At 34.7% G+C, this 15407-nt stretch overlaps 1 protein-coding gene across 3 annotated transcripts in view; it reads left to right on the top strand.

Annotated features, from left to right (window-relative positions):
• Positions 1–15407, top strand: part of VPS50 (VPS50 subunit of EARP/GARPII complex) — a 130417-nt gene that overhangs the window by 8978 nt on the left and 106032 nt on the right. For 2 of the 3 annotated variants that reach the window (XR_008296834.1, XM_015066526.3), the window contains exons 3-4: positions 12838–12960; positions 14257–14328. Coding sequence is in view for 2 of the 3 variants with exons in the window: in XM_015066526.3 (XP_014922012.1) it covers positions 12838–12960; positions 14257–14328 (195 nt within the window). In the remaining variant the exon portion in view is untranslated. The remainder of the gene's footprint in view (positions 1–12837; positions 12961–14256; positions 14329–15407) is intronic. The other variant, XM_053218452.1, reaches the window with a different exon arrangement.

Here is a 15407-nt window from a genome sequence, read left to right as displayed (position 1 = left end):
TAAGTCCTTGTGCTTGTTCTGTTCTCTCTGTGCATTCTCTGGAAACATCACAAGTGCTGCAGGGTGAGCTGACTGCTGCCTTCTCCTCTGCGTATTTTTGAGACTTTAAGAGTTGCTGGATCAGGAGAGTAGTGAAACTCCAGTCAGTACACCAAGTTTGAGATGGGTGAAGTTCCTACTCGAGACTGAAATTAAGAGTTAAGAAGACATGTGTTCAGAAATGCCCTTATACAGTGTAGTTTGGTATAACTTTAATGCTGAGTATATGTTTCATAATTTAGATGTTATTTGAGCGCCTGCATGGCTCAGTTGGTTAAGTGTCCAACTTCAGCTCAGGTCATGATCTCAAGGTTTGTGAGTTCAAGCCCCCCATGGGACTCTGTGCTGGAAGCTCAGAGCCTGGAGCTGCTTTGGATTCTGTATTTTCTTCTCTCTCTGCCCCTCCCCTGCTTGCACTCTGTTTCTGTCTCTGTCTCTCTCTCAAAAAAAACCCCAAAACACAATTTAGATGTTACTCTATAGTTAGGTCATATATATAATATATATAAAGTTTTTATTAGATCCCCAGAATTTATTCATCTTCTGTCTAGAAGTGTGTACTTTTTGACCAACATCTCCCCATCTACTCCACCCCTCAGCCTCTGGTAACCATCATTCTGGTCTCTGTTTCTATGAGTTTGACTTTTTAAGATTCAACATATAAGTGATATCATACAGTATTTGTCTGTCTCTATGTGACTTATTTTACTTAGCATAATGCCCCTCTTGGTCCACCCATGCTGTCACAAATGGCAGGATTTCCTTCTTTCTTATGGCTGAATAAAATTCCATTGTATATACGTACTACATCTTGATGTGTTCATCTTTTGACTGACAATTGTTTCCATACCTTGGATATTGGAATGCTGCAGTGAACGTGGGAATGCATATATCTCCTTGAGATGGTATTTTCATGTCCTTTGGATATATATCCAGAAATGGGATTGCTGAATTTTTAATTATTTTGAGGAACCTTCATACTGTTTTCCATAGTGGCTGTACCAATTTATATTCCCACCAACAGCGCACAGGGTTCCTCTTTCTCCACGTCCTCATTAATTTAAGTCATTATCTTTTGTCTTTTTGATGATAGCCATTCTACCAGATGTGAAATGATACTGCATTGTGGTTTTGATTTGCATTTCCCTGATGATGAGTGACGGTGATATATATTTTTCATGATTTATTTTTTTAATAGAAGTATTATTTTTTTTAAGTTTATTAATTTATTTTGAGAGAGAGAGAGAGAGAATGTATGTGCACATTGGCGAGGGCAGCGGGAGAGGGCAAGAGAGAGAGCATCCTAAGCAGGCTCTGCACTGTCAGCACAGAGTTCCGCAAGGGGCTCAAATTCATGAACTGTCAGATCATAACCTGAGCTGAAATCAAGAGTTGGATGCTTATGTGACTGAACCACCCAGGTGTCCCTTACATGATTTATTTTTATACAGTTGTCTTAAAATTAGTGTCACGGCTAGTTCTTGATGATTGAACTTCTATGGCTTCAAAAAATAACTTTTATATTGAGTTTTTTAAGTTGTTAAAAATATTTCAACAAAATGTAAAACATGAATTTAAAATTATTATTTTCAAATAACCTTTTCCTATAATAAAAAGTTAGTATATACTGTGAACAAAAAAAATACGGTAAACAGAAAAAGATACCTAAAAAAATCACAAAAATCACCAACACAGTCAAGGTTAACTTTGCCTTCTGATCTTTTCCCCATGCGTATTCAAAATTTTATTGAGCATCTATTTTGTGCTAGACATTCTCTAGGGACTGAATATAGCAGTAGACAAGAGAAAACTTCTCTGCTGCCAGAGAGCTTACCTAGGTTCAAGCAGAGGGAAGATCTAAACAAGGTGATGCAAAGTATGACAAATACTATGAAGGAAATAGAGTGGTAATGTAGACTGTGAAGCTGGAGGCTCTTTCACATGGAGTAGTCAGTGTAGGTTCCTTCTTCCTTTTCTGTTTCAAAAATGGTTTCCTATAAATTATTCTGAAGCTTGGGTTTTAAACTTAGTGAAACGTATTGCAGAGAAAATGCTTGCAGTATATTACTAGGTTTAAAAAACAAGCTACCCGATTATTTGGCTTGGGTAGATATTTTTTGAACTTAATTTATACCTGTTACATTGCCTGTTATCAAAAAGACAAGAAATAACAAGTTGGCAAAGGAGAAAAGGAAGCTCTTGTTTACCATTGGTGGGAATATACATTGGCACAACCACTATGGACAACAAAAAATTAAAAATAGAACTACTGTATGATCCAGCAATTCCACTTACAAGGAAAATGGAAACACTAAGTTGAAAAGATATATGCACCCTCATGTTTACAGCAGCGTTATTTACAACAGCCAAGACATGGAAACAACCTAAGTGTTCATAGATGGATGAATGGATAACGTAAATGTGTGTGTGTGTGTGTGTGTGTGTGTGTGTGTACACATATACACACAAATACATAACAATGGAATATTATCAGCCACAGACACGAATGCAGTCTTGCCATTTTTAACACTATGGATGGACCTTGCGTGAATTTTACTGAGTAAAAAAAGTCAGAGAAAGACCATATGATCAAATACCATATGATTTCACTTATATGTGGAATCTAAAAAGAAAACAAAACAAAAAAAGCAGCAAGTCATAGATATAGAGAACAGATTGGTGGCTACCAGAGGCAAGGGGTTTGGGGGTGGGCAAAATGGGTGAAGGGGTCAAGAAGTATTAACTTCCAGTTACAAAATAAATAAGTCATTGGGACATAACATACAGCATGGTGACTATAGTTAATAATACTGTATTAGAATATTAGAATTTGCATATTCTAAAGTTGCTAAGAGAGTAGATTTTAAAGTTCTTATCCAAGAAAAAATATTCTGTGTACTGGGTGATGGACTTACTATGATCATGTTGCAATATATACAAATATTGAATCATCAGTAAAAAAACAGACAAAGAAACAAACAAAAAAACACCACCAAAAGAACCCACCTCACTGTCTTAATTTGGGTTCCCTTGATATTCTAATGCCAGAAGTAAAAAATCCAATTTATGCTTCTTAAGTAGTCTGTGTAAATACTTGTATAGAGAAACTTTTAAACATTAACTTCATCTAATGCTTTACCTCATTCAAGTATATGTATGTAGAACATTTTTAAAAAAGGCCTCCTTGGTTTTTCTGTATGGACCCATGTCTTCTTCCTTTTCTTATCTAAGTTGTAACAAGGAAGTGAGATTTCACTGGGGTTTTCAAGAAGGAAATGGTTTAGCTTGGGTTGTGTTATGTTAAAAGGTTCTGGTGTAAAGAATAAATAGAAGGGGAATGTTAGGATGAATCATAAGAAAGGCTGTTTGTTTAGGTTAAAAATAATCTAATACTGGCAAATTTCATATGGTGCAACTCATTACAGAAAGGCAGATGGTTAAGGAAAACTGAAGAAGGGCATTAGGTGTAATTGAGAATCCAGAAAGGACTGTTTTGTTGTTGTTGTTGTTGTTGTTGTTGTTGTTGTTGTTGTTTTGAGAACTATATAAATTCTGAGTGGGAAGAAACCTTAGAAGTCATCAGGTACGGGGCACCTGGGTGGCTCAATTGGTTAAGCGTCTGACTCTTGGTTTCAGCTCAGGTCATGCATGATCTCAGGGGTTGTGAGTTTGAACCCTGCGTTGGGCTGTGTACTGGCAGTGCGGAGTCTGCTTGGGATTCTCTCTCTCCTCTCCCTCCCACTCATCCCCCCACAAATAAATAAATAAACTTGGGGGGAAAAAAAGAAATCATCTAGTACAACTTCTGCCTTTTATGGACAGCATGACACTGTATTCCATCTTAAGAGATGTGAGTCAAATAATCCATATACTGGAAATTTGGAATTTTGGTGGAGAAAATAGTGTAGAAAGAAAAAAAAATAGGATTATTTGCAGCATTTTCTATAGAAAAGGAAACTTTGAGAAAGATTTCAAAAATCTTAGCTTAAATCATTCAGAGGTAAGATCAGTGGTGTCCAAGCTTTGCTGCATATTAGAATAACTAATAACCCACAGGCCCTACCCCATTCTAATTAAGTGACAGTATGTGGGGTGGAGCCAGGTGTCAGCAGTGTTAAGAAATCCCTACGTGATTCCAATGTGGAGCAGTGTTTGGGAATCTTTGGCCAAGTGGAGGACACGGTGACAAGAATGGAAAAAGGGGAACTACAGGAACTATTGTAGAAGAAAATTTTTGAAATTTTATTGACAGTTTTTGTGGGAAAGAGTAAAGAGTTAGTGATGACCTAAAATTTCATTACTGGGAAATGGATTCTGTTATAATTCAAATTAATGGGATTTTCATGCTGAAGTAAAGATAGAGGAAACTGATCTATATAGTATTTACTGACTAAATTTGTTATTCATTTCGAGAAATTTATACTTTCTGAATTATGTGAAAGGTTTTCACTTATTTTAATTGGTTACAAGACTTATGAAGACTTGAGACCAAAATTTATTATAATATATAATAATAACAATAGCCACATGGTTACTAGTTACAGAACTTATTAGGGTTGCATTTGAGAGTATTTGTTGAATCCTGATTAAAAATATTAATATTCAGAACCTTATAAATCTGTATCTTGACTTTAAGTAAACATTTTCCATAGTTCTTCCATAATGCTTACATATAAAAAGAGTACTGATAAGAAAAGAGTATGTTAATATTGTTTTATGTTTAATTAATATTATTATTAATATTGTTAATATTGTTTTATGATTTTTCTGAGCTTCTGCCTTCTGGTATTATTCTTTAAAGACAAAATTTTTTTTTGTTTTTAAGGCCCTGATTCTCCTAACTCATAAATACAAATAGGATTCAGCTAGGTTTACTATTACACATGGTTGGTTTAGCTATGCCTTTGACTTTTTTCATGTAAGACAAATATAGGCCAAGAGGACAAAAGATATCTCTGTTGCCGTCAAAACTTGAAAATACATTTGTCTAAATATAAGAAAGTATTTTTGTTTGTATGTTTAATGCATTCCACAAATATTTACTGTATACCTTCTCTTATATAACATTCTGGGAGTTTGTGCAGAATGTTTTCTCACGTGTAAAATACTTCTGTGAAGTAAGATAAATGAATTTAACTTGACTTCTTAGCATCCATGAAAAGACTTCTAAAATTTAGGAAATGGAGAAGGGCTAAATTTGAGAGACATTTTAAAAGAATTTAGGACTGAGGATTTTATTGGATGTGGAAGGTGAAGATACTGGAAAAACTGCAGTTTTTAAGTTTTTTTTTTTTTTAATGATTATTTACTTTTGAGAGAGACAGAGAGAGTGTGAGGAGGGGCCTGGCAGAGAGAGGGAGACAGAAGATCCTAAGCAGGCTCTGTGTTGTCAGCACAAAGCCCATGCAGGGTTCAAACTCAGAAATCGAGAGATCATGACCTGAGCCGAAGTCCCATGCTTAAAGGACTGAGCCATCTATGCACCCCAAGACTGCAGTTTTTAGACAGTGAGATTGAAGGTGTTGTGATGTCTTTTCTCAGAATAGATAGCATTTCTTCTTTTGGAAAAAGGGTCTGATCATCAGGGAAATACAAATCAAAACCATACTCAGATATCACCTCACGCCAGTCAGAGTGGCCAAAATGAACAAATCAGGAGACTATAGATGCTGGAGAGGAGGTGGAGAAACGGGACCCCTCTTGCACTGTTGGTGGGAATGCAAATTGGTGCAGCCACTCTGGAAAACAGTGTGGAGGTTCCTCAAAAAATTAATAATAGACCTACCCTATGACCCAGCAATAGCACTGCTAGGAATTTACCCAAGGAATACAGGAGTACTGATGCATAGGGGCACTTGTACCCCAATGTTTATAGCAGCACTCTCAACAATAGCCAAATTATGGAAAGAGCCTAAATGTCCATCAACTGATGAATGGATAAAGAAATTGTGGTTTATATACACAATGGAGTACTACGTGGCAATGAGAAAGAATGAAATATGGCCCTTTGTAGCAACATGGATGGAACTGGAGAGTGTTATGCTAAGTGAAATAAGCCATACAGAGAAAGACAGATACCATATGGTTTTACTCTTAAGTGGATCCTGAGAAACTTAACAGAAACCCATGGGGGAGGGGAAGGGAAAAAAAAAAGAGGCTAGAGTGGAAGAGAGCCAAAGCATAAGAGACTCTTAAAAACTGAGAACAAACTGAGGGTTGATGGGGGGGTGGGAGGGAGGGGAGGGTGGGTGATGGGTATTGAGGAGGGCACCTTGTGGGATGAGCACTGGGTGTTCTTTGGAAACCAATTTGACAATAAACTTCATATATTGAAAAAAAAAAGAAAAAGGGTCTGATGAAATGTTTTTAAAACTAAAAGAAAAACAATGCAGACTATACACTGGATTTTTCTCTCTTCAGTTTGTGATGTGTCTTTTCTCTAGTATTAGCTTCCAAATGGACAGGTATGTGGCAGGCAGCTTGATGTTGTTTGCTGAAGTTGAGAAAATTTTAAAGATAGCTTAAACATAAATATATATATATGTATATTTGATGTCTTAAAGCTATTATCTTTAATATTTTCCTTTTAATAGAAATAAATTTATAAAAATGCCTGTTAAGAATATAACTGTTAAGTAAAAGAAGTAAATAAAAATATTTGGCAGAGTATCACGTATGAAATGTTTGCTTTCTAATTTTGTATTTTTAGCGTATGTTAATAATTATATTTCTGTGAATAACATCAGTACGTATTCTTGATCTTCTTCTTTAAAGACAAATGTGTCCATTTGGAATGCTGTTATTATGTAGAAAGTGATTAAAAATACATTATTTCAATCACTTAAATATGTTGTAAATCTGGATTAAAATAATGCCACTTTAATAACCTTCTAGAAAAATCTATAAATCATTTTCTCAAAATCTCCCTCCATTGTAACCTCACCAGTATTCCACTAGATGGCATTGAAAGCCTGGAAAAAAACAAAACAAAAACAAACACAAACAGGCTTTAAAAGCTATGTTTTATTTAAAACACACAAACACAAACTGATAATGAGCTGGCTGCTTTGATGGATCATTATTGTTGTTCTAGTGGGATTTTAAAAAAATGTACCATTTCCCCACGTAAGCCAACATCTGGCATTTCATTACAGATTTATATGGTCTATGTATGGCTTTAGGGTATCTGATCTTGAATCCTTTTCATCTGAAACAAAACTATTTTTGTTCAATGATTTATGATTTTTGTAACACTGATTGCATATTGAAAACTTGATGTTTTGTTCTTCCTTTTAGCTCTGTATAGATTTTGGTAGCTAAACATTTTTTGCTTTCATTTCGAGCTGTAAGGTGTTACTAAGTTTGATAAAACTGTAATTTCCATTTTTAGAATTTATTATAACAGAGTAGCTTTTTTATGTTGATTGACGAAGAAATGTGCAAATAGTTAAAAAGAAAACCACAGCATTTGTCTTGGTAAGATTTGTCTTGGTAAACCTCAGTTCATGCTTTACAAGAATAAAATTTCTTTTTTTTCTACCTCATTCCCTCTCAACACAATGCAGTCTGCTATTCAGATATGTAATGTGAACCGTAGTCTAATAAACCAGTCACGGAAATGGAAGTTGCTTTGCATTTCATTTTTTTATTCTGTACATTTTTTGTGGGGTTTTGAAACTTGACTTGTGGAATGAAGATTTTGCATTCATCTTTTTTTGTTTGAATAAAGATCTACTGTTGGAGATTATAAATTTCCAGGCTGTTCTGTGGGTTCAAAAATTAGATTAAATTGCTTTTCAAAATTAAAGAGAAAATTCAATTTAATAATGGTAAGGAGAACTGTGAAGTTGTCATAACTCACTTTTTACACTTACAAAAGTGAATAGAATTGAAAAATTTGAACTTGATTTTGTATTTTTAATTTGCATGGTATTTTGTATAATTTAAAAGTAGTGGTTAAATGCAAAATCTGTGGTCTTTTTTTTCTCCTAAACTTGAATATATTCCCTTAAGAGATGAACTCTTAAGTGGGAAATTGTTTTGTAAAGTTATAGCCTATTTCCTTAGAAACCATAAATATACTGGAAATGTTTTATAACACCTTACACTTGAGGGCTCCAATTGTTTCATAGACTTGAATCCCCAGTTCTCATAAAACCTTTTGTTGTTATGTTGAGAGGAAAAATGGCTTGGCTGAAACAAAGATGTTCACTTAAATTTCTGTTATGATTGTTTTTCTTCATTTTTCATAGTTACACTTATGATGTGCATTTTATATGTATGTTCCTATCACTTTATCTCAGAGATGGATCAAAATGGAAAAAAAAATAGGCTAGGTAGAATTAGAGGCAATCCTACAGTGTATTGTGACTGCTGGAAAAGACAGCTTCTAAAATATTGACTAACTTCTTTGTTTTCTACCACTTTCCTAAAATAATCCTGCTTGGTTTATTACGTTAAGAATATATTGAATATTTATGCTTACTTTTTTGATATAGTGTCTGGCACAGTGATATGTGTTAAGGTATTTTATTTTTAGTAAAGGGAAAATATGGCTCTAGTGTATATAAAAATATATTATTGGGTTTAAAAAAATCTCAACTGTTGCATTTTATTGCCTCGGTATATATGTAGATGCTCCCGCTGACGTTTTTCTACCCTGTGAAGCCACTCTCTGATGTTTAACCTGTTGTATGCTTTCCTGCTACACTTTTTACTTGTGCTTTGCTTTGTATTTGCTGCCTTATTTCCCCACATTTCTCAAATTTGAAATTTTGCCTGTTCTATCTTCTCTAAATGGTATCTTTTTCATCAGATGTGAACTCACTGCCCTTTGATACCCCTGTGTTTTGTTTGTACTCCCTTATGTAATGCCTGGCAGGGGCATTGTTTATTCATCTGACCTTTCCCGTTATTTTAGCTGCTATTTTTTTACTCAGCTTTGTTTCTTTATTACCTAGTATAGAGAATTTTTGTATAGTGGGAATTAAAATAAATGTTAAATTGAAATATGTGACTTGATGGAGAAAGGTATGATAACAGAGCTTTGAAAGTTAACAGGTTATTTCTTAATGATAGTATGGAAGAGAGACTTGTTCTGTTCTTGCCATTGTATTTTTGCTTAGTTTTCTTTATTTGAAGTGTAGTGGATTATCATTAACAAGCAAGTTCTGGCACATATTGATGGTTTGTCATTGACAAATTATTTTTGGATTTTCAAGTTTTATGGAGCATTTGTACCACTCCAGTGATAATATGTATTAGTTACTATGCGACGTAAGATTTATGATAAAATAAAATCCTTTAAAGAATTTTATTAGTAAAAGCAGTCTGTAAGACCAAAATATTCTCAAACTGAGTTTAAGTATCGAATATTATTGTCACTTTAAAAAAATCACTTATTTTTATATGGTATAAGAAGTTTCATTTAATATTCTATTCCCTTGATTTTGCATTTTAATTTTTTTGTAGGAAATCTTCTGTTCATTTTGTTTATGTAAAATTTTGCTTCATACATATATGTTGGCTTGCCAAATTGGTTTGAGGTGAAGAAGTATGTATTTTTGTACATCACCAATCCTAGGAAACCAGTTTATATAATGGCAAAATTATGGAGTATTTGTTTTGAGAATGTACAATCTAGCTGTTTCTGTTTATTTTTCTAATTTATATGCTTAAAGTATCCCTAAAATCATTTAACACTTACTATTATTTCTAGTTAGAAGAGACATTTTATTAAGACTTTAGGGAAAGTTTTGACTGTCAAAACAACATATTGTCTTTTCCTTTCTTTTTGTTCTCCTTTTTTTTCATACAATTCACTGGATAAATTAATTTTAGTTAGATCAGTGATTGTTATCTACAATGTGCCTTGGCACTGTGGAGCATAATGATGGAGAATAAGGAGAAATCTCAGTTCTCCAAAGGTGTATAATCAAATTGAGCAGGCAGCACTAACAGTAGTGAAACATTTAGAGAATGATTAGGTAGAAGCAGAGTCTGGCAGCCTGCAGGTGCACTGGGATTAAAAGGAACGAGGTGATTGGGATGTAGGCACAATGGAGTTTGTCTAAATGAGTTCGGATATATTGTTTTCACACAGGAGCCACTAAATTATCTGAAAGGAGAGGGTATTTTATAGGGATATAGCATTGGGCATTTGTCTTGGGTTGAATTCTACTTTGTGTGCTAGGTTTCTTTTTCTGCCTTTCTCGGTTTTATGCCAATGTCCTTAGTCTAGGTTATTTAGAGTGTCATGTGTTATGTGTCTGTTCTTTGAAATTCTATGGGTTTGTCTGCTCTCTGTGATATAATTGCTTAGTTCTCCAAGAATGAATGGCATTTGACCTTTTATATACATATACAGATTGTACTCCTTTTACAGATTCATTACATTTTGTAGAATGTACACATGTGAGATATTTATAACTGAAATTGTGTTTTCCCTTTGACATTCTTAATAACTTTGGATATTTGTTTCACTGTCATCGTATGTGTATGTTTGTCCTTTACAGATGAAAAAAAAAATTAGGCACGGAGAGACTAAGTTACCCAAAGCTAATACCAGAGTTGTAACTAAAACCTAAGTGTCTTTACCTTCAGATCAATTAATTAGGTAGTGTATAGAGAACTTCAGCATGGAGTTAGATATCCTTGGCATTTATACATTTAAGATGAAAGTATTCATTCATTGCAATCTATTTGAATTTTTGCTTGACTTCGTACTTGATGTTTTCAATCTTAGCAGTTTTTATAATATTAAAAAAAATTTTTTTTTGAATGGTACCAACTACATTTGTTTGTTAGTGGTGCTGTGAAATTCCTAGGGAGGAAATTCCTAGGGAGGATATTGCCATATCCTGACTTGGGTCTTTTTCCCTACCTCAGTTTGCAGCATCTGAAGCTGGTATTTCAAATGCCTATGGACTTTTAGGGAGGGAGATTTCCAGGAATATCTGATCTTGTTTTCTTTTTTTTTATTAATTTTTTTAATGTTTATTTATTCTTGAGACAGAGACAGAGCGTGAACGGGGAGGGGCAGAGAGAGAGGGAGACACAGAATCTGAAACAGGCTCCAGGCTCTGAGCTGTCAGCACAGAACCCAACACGGGGCTCGAACCCAAGAACTGTGAGATCATGACCTGAGCTGAAGTCGGATGCTCAACTGACTGAGCCACCCAGGCGCCCCTGATCTTGTTTTCTATTTCATGTCTCACTCATTTCAAATTTTTATTAAATGCTTGGAGGTTGCCCATGAGTAGGTTAGTTGGAAACCTTTCTATAAGTAGTATGGTTTTAACCCAGGTCTGTTCCTCAGCTCCATTGTCCAGGGTGTTATGTAGATTAGTGTGTTTGTTGTAGAACCACCCCCCCCACCGCCCCCCACCAATGCAGCTTCTTCTGTTAGGACACAGGGTTTCTTACTTATAGTATTTGATTGCATGCTATATCAGTGATGACTGTGTCTTTGACCTTTTTTGGTTAGTATATTTTATAAGTTGAGTTTTGGTACAGAAGAGGCATTTTCTTTTCCATGCACTCTTAATTATGCAGATTTGATGTTTGTGTGACTTTGCCTTCTCTTTTAAATTTATTGGAATTTTAAACAGTTTTTCTCTTGAGTTTCAGATTTATTGCTCTAATATTTTCTTTTAGCTTGAATCTAAGAGGAGATAATTTTATAATTAATCACTTTACATATTTAAAATATAAATTAAAGCCTAAAAGATATATGTTAGGTTTTTTTTATAAATGAAAAGTATGCCCTATAATAAAATAATCTAGAGTTTCTCTGTTTGAAAAATAATGTTCTCTGATAGACATTATAATTTTTGCATATTTAATCAATGGTGATTTATTAAGAATTTTTGTTAAATGTTATTTTAGTGACTGTAAAATTATTTTAAATATTAGTTCCTTTTGTGTTCTTAAATATATTTGAGATTAATATGAATAAAAAAATCAAAGGACGAAATTGTAATGTGTATAAAAATAATGTTGGTTAATTAGTGTGGCAGAGAGGGGGTATCTGAATTAATGAAACTTCCAGTTAACTGAAGGTTTATCCAATGATGCAGTAAAATTGAGAGGATTAGGATGCTGACATTAGGGGTAGGGATTTGTCTGTCAGGCTCTTTTTAGTTGTGTAAGTCCACAGAATCCCTGTTCTATATCATTAAGAAGAAAGCATTTTATCAAATACAGAGCTTTAGGTTCATAATCAGATTATTAACTGTGGTATCAGCACCCTTTGAAGGAGTCCTCATAGGATTACAGAGTTAAACTTGCAGTCTTTTCTGGAGCCAGTATGTCTTAGCCAAGCAGTGAGATTGCCAGCACGGGGAAGAATGTTTGCTCTGCTCAGGGTTCTAATGCTGATGGTGACCCCACAAGTCATTGAGGCATTCCCTGGTTATCTGTGCTGAGACGGATTTTAGAATGTTAAATTATGAAAATATGTATATATGTGGTATGTATATACAGCAGATTACATAGACACTGTGTTTTTTCCTTTTGTTAAACTTCTAAATTCTTTTACCTACCAGTTGACACACACAGAATTGAAAATAAAATCTGAATCTCTAACCCTCCCCTTTTTTTTTCTCCAAAGATGAATAGTTTTTAGTGTCTTAGTAGTCCTAATTTTCCATGAACCTTCATGGTTTCTGTCAGTTTGTTTCCTTGCTCAGAATGGGTCCCCAGGAGATTTGTGATTGTTAAAATAGATGATTATTTATTTCCATGCAGGTAGAATTATAATAGCTACAAGTACTTTAATTGTGATTTTTTTCCTTAAAGGAGGAATTCCGAGAACTTCGAGAACAGCCTAGTGACCCTCAAGCTGAACAAGAACTAATTAATAGTATTGAACAAGTATATTTTTCTACGGACTCATTTGATATTGTTAAATATGAGCTGGAGGTAAAAAAAAATTCATTAAAACCTATCTAAACTCTGTCTTGTTCAGTGACTGAATTCATGGATGAGAGTTGAATGCTTTTTAGGGGTGTTCTTTCTTTTTCTTTCTTTCTCTTTCCTCTCTCTGTCTGTCTTAATACCAGGACTGGTCTCTGATGACCGTATTATGATTAAATGAACTGTCCACATTGTTTTTACACTGAAATTATTTTAGAAAAATGTAAAATTAAGTGCTGCTGTAGAATATTGGTCCAGGAAACGTTTCTATATTTTTGGTTTTTAACTTTTAGCCTACAATATGTTGATATGCTGCCTTTATCTTATTTTATTTGGTCTAAATATATTTAGAAAAGCTCTAAGACTTTCAATCATGTTTCTTTTTCTTTTAGGTTGGTTTCTTTCTTTACTTTATGTATGTATGTATGTATGTATGTATTTATTTATTTTTTAGAGAGCAAGTTGGGGAGGGGCAGAGAGAGAGGGAGAGAAGGAATCCCAGGCAGTCTGCACACTGTCAGTTCAGAGCCCTATGCGGGGCTTGAATTCATGAACTATGAGATCATGACCGAGCCAAAGTCAGATGCTTAACCAGCTAAGCCACCCAGGTGCCCCTCATGAATGTATCTTTACATAATTGTTTAGCCATGATAAAGACCTCTATGCCATAATGTTTATAATGTTGTCATTTTAAATTTACAGGAAGTTCAGAAAAGAATAGTCAATTTTGATTTTAGATGAAACCAAATACAGTATGCATATTTACTTTATACGCAGGATGTACATAGTCAGCACCCACTCATTCTGAAGTTTCATCAATCTATTGATTGAGACTTGGAGTCTAACTTGGAGTTTCTGGTATACACAGTGGCATGTATTCTTGCTAGTTTCCCATACTACCTTCTGAAAGCTGGTGTGTAATCTAGAATGCACTCCAGCAACTATCACTCTCACACTGTAGCATGTAGTTACTATTCATAGTGTTTCAGAGGGGAAATATATTTTGAATTCTGTTGTAGGCAATAGGGATATACCTGTGGCTGGTAGAGAGGGTGGTTAGGATGAGGGACTTTCTCTTGTTCTCCTGTCCTATAGGGCTGTGTGAGGGATGGAACTTGAGCACCAGTGGGTTGGCTAACAAAGGTGTGTAGGGTTTTGTGTCTGAAGTCTAGTGGGGAGATTGGGGAGGCCAAGAGGAGTGGGTGGGAATGGGATGTGACACTGTTTATAAGTCAGAGGTATGTAGGTAAATGAAACAAAAGTAAGCTATTTTTTTACTCTTTATTTGTGGGTATCTTTTAGAAGCTCCCTCCTATTCTCAATTTGCAAGAATTAGAGGAGTACAGAGACAAATTGAAACAACAGCAAGCTGCAGTAAGTAAAAAACACCTTTCTTTCTGACATAACTAAATGAGACACAGCAGAGAGGTGTAATGTTTGCAGATTTTATGGTTTAACTTAATATATTAAACAAATATTATTTAACATGACTCAGACTCAGTGATACATTTATTTTAAAATTTATTCAGCTTCTCACATTACCTTAATATAGATTTGCTAGTTCTTTCTCTGGAATCCTAAATGTAATCAAAGAATTTTGAACTTTTTTTTAGATTGCTAAGTATCTTTTCCCCACTTACAGTTTCTTATCTCAGAATAAAGGCCCCCACTTCTAGTTGAAAGAGGCCCATAGAGAATAGAGAGTTAAATTTTAAGAAAGTCTGAATTGTAGTCACTGATTAATTGTGTAGCATTGGGTAAGTCACCTAGCCTTGCTAAATCTATTTCATGTTCTCTGTGAAGCAGTGCGTTAGGCCTGCATTTTCTCTGATGCTGTAAAATTCTTTGATTCTGTGATTTTCCTTGCATTAGGCTGAGCTCTTTTAATAATACTCAGACTATACTGTAGAAGATTAATGTTAGTATGTGGTCTTGTTAATTTTTTTTAATAGTAACGGAGCACTAGTAATAAATGTATCTGAATTTAAGATGTGATTTTTAATAATACATCTGACGAATAAAGGAAGATGTACTTCTCTTTCTTTTGTGTTATACTCAGTGGTCTCAGTGGGTGCTGGGATCTCCCTCGGGGTAGCAGCAGTGGTCTGGGAAAGGGACTTGACCCAGTAGAGGGTTGTGTGGTAAAAGTGTGTTGTGATTTTGGAGAACTAGATTTCAGCAGATGGTGGCATCTCTTGCCTTCTGTTGGTTTCAGCATGTTTAAATATGTGTGTGTTTATCTTGTACTTGGATGTGCTAGTATTCTTTGGGGAAAGAATCCCACCACAAGGGCTATACTGCATAATGACCTTTGGAATTTGGTCAACCTGGGCTTGAATCCCAGCCTTGTAACTTACTGTGGGGGCTGTGGGTGAGTTACTACTATATTTAAGATTACTCATCTGGAAAATGAGGAAGCATGTAATTCATTTTAATATATTGTCATGAGTAGT

The sequence above is a fragment of the Acinonyx jubatus genome, chromosome A2 (genome assembly GCF_027475565.1).
Source record: "Acinonyx jubatus isolate Ajub_Pintada_27869175 chromosome A2, VMU_Ajub_asm_v1.0, whole genome shotgun sequence".
NCBI classification, from domain to species: Eukaryota; Metazoa; Chordata; class Mammalia; order Carnivora; family Felidae; genus Acinonyx; species Acinonyx jubatus.
The sequence above is the reverse complement of the archived record's forward strand: the minus strand, read 5'-3'. Positions and strand labels throughout refer to the sequence as shown.